Source organism: Microtus ochrogaster, chromosome 5, assembly GCF_000317375.1.
Source record: "Microtus ochrogaster isolate Prairie Vole_2 chromosome 5, MicOch1.0, whole genome shotgun sequence".
Classification (NCBI taxonomy): domain Eukaryota; kingdom Metazoa; phylum Chordata; class Mammalia; order Rodentia; family Cricetidae; genus Microtus; species Microtus ochrogaster.
In genome coordinates, this window is record NC_022012.1 from 81,485,038 (window position 1) to 81,491,061 (window position 6,024).

At 42.7% G+C, this 6,024-nt stretch overlaps 1 protein-coding gene across 5 annotated transcripts in view; it reads left to right on the forward strand.

The window, feature by feature from the left end:
* Qrich1 (glutamine rich 1) overlaps nucleotides 1–6,024 on the forward strand; it is a 40,121-nt gene that overhangs the window by 32,377 nt on the left and 1,720 nt on the right. For all 5 annotated transcript variants that reach the window (XM_013346605.2, XM_005347923.2, XM_013346606.2 and 2 more), the window contains 3 exons: nucleotides 3,182–3,290; nucleotides 3,645–3,796; nucleotides 4,262–4,352. In XM_013346605.2, the coding sequence (XP_013202059.1) occupies nucleotides 3,182–3,290; nucleotides 3,645–3,796; nucleotides 4,262–4,352 (352 nt within the window). The remainder of the gene's footprint in view (nucleotides 1–3,181; nucleotides 3,291–3,644; nucleotides 3,797–4,261; nucleotides 4,353–6,024) is intronic.

Consider the following 6,024-nt stretch of genomic DNA (forward strand, 5'->3'; position numbering starts at 1 on the left):
GACCCCATTACAGATGGTTTTGAGCCACCATGTGGTTGCTGGGAATTGAACTCAGGACCTTTGGAAGAGCAGGCAATGCTCTTAACCACTGAGCCATCTTTCCAGCTCCCAGCCCCCTCTTCTTATTCTTTTATAATTGTCTTTTCGTTTAGCCCAGACATGGCCTAAATCTCCTGGTCATCTAACCTCAGCCTTTTAGAACACATTATGCTACCATAATGTGCCATGTTTTTTTTATTTTGAGTCGTTGTTGGGGACATTCCCCTATTCCCAGCACTCCTAGGAGAAGAAGGCAGGTGGACCTCTGAATGCGTTTCTATGAACTCCTATACGTGCATAATGAGTTCCAGGCCAGCCAGAGGTACATGGTGAGATCCTGTCTCCATAAAAGAAAAATAAGTACAAATTTATCACCATAAACAAGAACAAAAAGATATTTAAAAAGAATCATTGTAAGGGCCAGATGTCGTTCACACCTTTAATCCCAGCAGAGGCAGGGTGAACTTTTGAGTTCAAGCTCTGCCTAGTCTACATAGTGCATTTCAAGAAAGCCAGGGCTACATAGTGACACTTTTGTCTTGAGACAGACAAAGTAGAATCAGTGTGATCTGCAGATCATATCATTTCCTGCTGTGTTTTCCCAGTTTACAGACGGTCGGATCTTTGGCCATTTGAAATTTTTTTTTTTTAAGATTTTCTTTCTTATTTTGTATATAGTGTTCTGCCTGAATGTCTGCCTGCATGCCAGAGGAGAAGAGGGCATCAGATCTCATTTTAGATGGTTGTCAGCCTGTGAGCCACCATGTTCTTGCTGGGAATTAGACTCAGGACCTCTCGAAAAGCACCCAGTGCTCTTAATGTCTGAGCCATCTCTCCAGATCCTTATTTGGAACTTTAAGTTGGTCTTTTAATATTATCATAGTAGTCTTTGGTAGCTAGCTCCTTTGATCTGATTTAACAGAATATTCCTGTTTTATCTGAGGCATTTCTCTCATTGTAGAGTCTGTTTTTTCTACCTGTAATGGGAGGTGGTATTTTAGCAATAAAATCAGAAGCTGTGGGTGATGATTTCTTCTAGATTAAGTTTGTGTCTCCTTTCTCCTATGCTTTGAAGTCCTGGTTCTTAGGCATTTTAAAGTCCTTTTTAGATTTTCATCACAAGGGTTTTTTTGTTGTTGTTTTTTATTTTGTTTTGGTTTTTATTTTTGTTTTTCGAGACAGGGTTTCTCAGTAGCTTTGGAGCCTGTCCTGGAACTAGCTCTTGTAGACCAGGCTGGCCTCGAGCTCAGAGATCTGCCTGCCTCTGCCTCCCGATTGCTGGGATTAAGTTCAGGACAAGGTTTTTCTGTGTAGCTCTGGCTGTCCTGGAACTTGCTTTCTAGACCATATTGACATGGGAGGCAGAGGCAGACGGATCTCTGTTAGTTTGAAGCCAACCTGGTGTACAAGAGCAAGAGCTAGGCCAGGTGGTGGCGGCGCACGCCTTTAATCCCAGCACTTGGGAGGTAGAGGCAGGCGGATCTCTGTGAGTTCGAGGCCAGCCTGGTCTACAAGAGCTAGTTCCAGGACAGGAACCAAAAGCTATGGAGAAAACCTATCTCGAAAATTCAAAAAAAAAAGAAAAAAAGAAAAAAGGAAAAAAAAAGAGCAAGAGCTAGTTCCAGGACGGGCACTAAAGCTACAGAAAAAGTCTCCAAAACAAAAAAAACCCAAAAAAATAAAAAACGGAAAGGAAAAAGAAAGAAATGGAAGTGTATTAAATATTAATAGGAAAGAGGACTGTTGGGCTAGGCTGTGTCGTGCATACCTTTAATCACAGCAGTCAGAGACAGAGGCAGGCGTATCTCTTGTGAGTTCAAGGCCAGCCTGGTCTGTAAAGTGAGTTCTAGAACAGCCAGGACTGTTATACAGAAACCCTGTCTCGAAAAACCAAAAAAAGAAAAACCAGAAACCCTGTCTCACAAAAAAATAATAAAATAAAAAACAACAAAAAAGAAAAGACTGTATTGAGCAAAATGTTTTTTCTTCCTTTTAGGAAGTGCCACCTTCACTTTCTGACTTTGGCATCTTAAAAGTCTTGGAGAAGTCGGCTTTGTCAGTTCATCTGCTAGACATGTCCCCAGCATACAAATGCTTACACATCTGTAATGGCCTTGAGCACACGAAGGTGCCGTAGTGGTCAAATCAAATGGCATGTTACTGCATATCCAGGTTCAAGCCGTTGGTCTTTTGAACCTTGTAGCTATATGTTTACATGGGTATGAGTAATACCTGGTATTTTTTGGAGGAAACATGTAGTTGTGCAAGTATCAGTCTTCCCTTTTGTTCATGAAGTTGCTTTGCTTTCTAGAGATAGTGGATAAACGTGTTCCAAGTCTCTACCCTAGACACCCTGAAAATGTGATCTAAGGACTGGAGAGATGATTAAGAGGTTAAAAGCAATTGTTGCACTTACAGAGAACCTGGGTTCAATTTCCAGTGCCTACGTGGTGGTTCACGGCCATCCATAACTCAATTTCCAGAGCATCAGATGCCCTCTTCTGACCTTTACAAGCACCAAGCTGTTCACACAATGCATATACATACATACATACAAGCAAAACAGTCATATGCATAAAATAAAATTAATTATAAAGAAAATATGATCTGACCTTTCTTAAAGTAAACAGAGTTTGGGTTATAGCTTTATGGACTTCACTTTCCTTAAACTCACGTTTTGTGCTAATCATCTTTGATGTGTGTGGAGGAATTAGGTCTCAACATTCATAGAACCTATGGTTCTTCAGAACAACACCAACAGTGACCACCTTGAAAGCTAAAGGGAAACAAGTAGTCATTATGGCATCCTGCCCCACAAATTTAATTGTGAACCAAGGGTCTGTGCTTTAACTAGCTCTAGAGTTTTTCTTTCTGGATTTTTGAGACACAGTTTCTCTGTGTAGCTTTGGAACTGGTCCTGGAACTCACTCTATAGGCCATGCTGGCTTTGAACAGAGATCCACCTGCCTCTGCCTCCCAAGTGCTGGGATTAAAGGTGTGAACCACTATTGCCTGGCCTAGCTCTGGAGTTTTTAACCATACCCTATGGATATTTCCTCTGTTGATACTGTGTTCCTGTGTGGTCCTTGTGTTTGTGGACCTCTGTCGTGCAGTTGTTGCAGTGGTGCTCTGTTCCACCTAGGCTATGTTCTGCCCAGCCACGTGACTGAAGAGATGCTGTGGGAGTGCAAACAGCTTGGGGCACACTCCCCTTCCACACTGCTGACCACCCTCATGTTCTTTAATACCAAGTAAGTGTTTTAGAAACTACCTTCTTAGCTGCTACTGGCATTTACCCAGTGTGGATGGTGGAGACGCCAGGAGGACTTCTGTATCCCCCTGGCACATTTCAGAAGTTTGAGCTAGTTTGGGTTCCATTTGGCTGCATTTTTGTATAGTGAGTGGTAAGATGCAGACCGCCTTGTGGGATCCCCCTCCAAATCCAAATCCATTTTAATATGGCTCTTTTCTGGACAATGGCATAGACATGACCCTGCTCAGATTCTGGGAGTGGGGGATGGTTCATCTGAGTCATTAATGGACTTGAGGTAAGTCGTCATCCTCTTGGCATCCCTCTTTTTGCCTTGCTTGCGCTTGTTGTCCAGGTACTTCCTGTTGAAGACAGTAGATCAGCACATGAAGCTGGCTTTCTCCAAGGTCCTTCGACAGACAAAGAAGAACCCCTCAAATCCTAAGGATAAAAGCACGAGTATCCGCTATCTGAAGGCCCTTGGAATCCATCAGACTGGCCAGAAAGGTAGAGAAAGGAAACAGGAATGATAGCAACCATTACTGCTTATCCAGCCTTCCTTTTGTCCTTATGGGGATGTGTGTAAGTTGAGGTTGTCTCGGTAGACATTGTCCATTTCCTTCTCCTTCACTAGAAACTGCAAACGTTCTCATAGGCTCAGGGATACCCTGGAGAACAAAGCTTTTCTCTCTTCGTGTCCATGCTTCCTCCTTTCCTCTCTCACCCAGTGTTTACTCATTGAGGTAGTTGAATGCTTAAAGTTACTGATCTAGGTTTACAATTGTGCTAGGTCTGTCCTATATGTTTGGTTTTAGTTATTTGTATGTGCATGCATGTGTGTGTTTACACCCACACACATGCATGTCCTTGCACAGGTACCACCTTGCAAGTGCTCAAAGGACAACTTGAAGGAATCAGTTTTCTCTTTCTGTTGAGTCTAGAAGGTTGAACTCATGTTTGTTTGTTTAATAGTTACAGATGACATGTATGCAGAACAGACAGAGAATCCAGAGAATCCATTGAGGTGTCCCATCAAGCTGTACGATTTCTACCTCTTCAAATGGTGAGGAGGCTTTATATACTAACCATACAAGTGAATGTGTGTGTTGTATGTTGATGATAAGATAGGCTTGAACTCCTGATTCACTTGCCTACCTCCTCAACACTGGAATTATAGGTGTGCACCAATAAATCTGACTTTCATATTTACCTTTTTGAACTGATTTGCTCTCAGACTGGAACTACAAAATGCCTCCCCATGACAAGATGCACATACAGCATAAGCATACATTGGGCTGGAGACATGATTCAGAGGTTAAGAGCAGTGACTGCTCTTCAAGAGGTCCTGAGTTCAATTCCCAGCACCTACACGATGGCTCATAACCTTCTGTAATGAGATTTGGTGCACTCTTCTGGCGTGCAGGCTTACATGCACACAGTTAGTGAAAGGAAGTGGTGGGTAGTTTTGCTCGGGATTAGTGTGCTTATCCGGTGTGCCCTGAACTGAATCCCAAGTCCTACTAAAGAAATTAATTTGTTTATTTTGAAACGGACTCTTTTGTAACCCAGGCTGTCCTGAAATTCACTTAGTCTAGATTGGCCTCAAACTTGACCTCAACAGAATCTACCTTTCTCTGCCTCTTGCGCTGGGAGTAATGGTTGGTATATGCCATCATACCTGGCCCAAGAAGTAACTTTTGTTTGCTCTGCCAAAATGTGTGATATACACAGCACTGATAAAAGGGATCACTGAACTCTTAAGAGCTGAATCTTTGGAGAGTGAATCCCTATGTAGCTTTGGCTGTCCTGGAATTCAGAAAACCAGGCTGGCTTCCCACTCACAAGAAATGTGCCTGCTCTTGACCTAAGTTTTGGCATTAGATATGTGTACTGCAATGACAGGCTCTGATTTTGACTTCATAGCCTAAACCAGGTGGCACACACCTTTAATGCCATCACTCAGGAGGCAGAGGCCAGTGGCTCTCTGAGTTCAAGTTCAAGGCCTGGTCTATAGAGCAATTTTCAGGGCAGCCAGGAGTGTTTCAGAGAAACCCTGTCTCGAAAAACAAACAAAAAAGTCTGTTTTTTAATGACCATGGTCCTCTATCATTCTGCCTTAGATTTTGTTACTGCTGCTATCAACGTAGTTGACAGCAACAAACATACATGTTCTGTCAGTTTTGGGTGTTTTTTTTTTTTGTTCCAGTATGGTATATCCTATCCTCTTCATATCAACGTGAGAAGGAGCTTTTGTGGTTGGGGTCTTTCTGTTTATACACCTGTACTGCTTTCTCACTGCTCTGCCAGTAGTCTTTATAGTTGAACAGAACCTGTGCTGGCTTATATCTGCTCGTTCTGGCCCATAACCATACTTTGCATCCGAGGACACTAAGCTTTCTCGTCTCCACTGGACACAGCTCCTCCACTGAAGCATTTCCAAATCGCCTTTCTTTGCCTCCCACTAGTTCCTCTGTAGCCCTCAACTACTATCTTTTTTTTTTTTTTTTTTTTTTTTGTATGTGTTTGTTTGTTAGTCAGGAATTATCTAGTAGTTGTTCTGCTCCCTTCTTTAACACTATACCTGACATAGACCTGGCACACATAACTTTATCACATGTGGAACAGATGGATGATGAATGTGAGGTGATGGATTATACAAAGTCCTCAAGAAAGAGGTGGGCCGGGCGGTGGTGGCGCACGCCTTTAATCCCAGCACTTGGGAGGCAGAGGCAGGC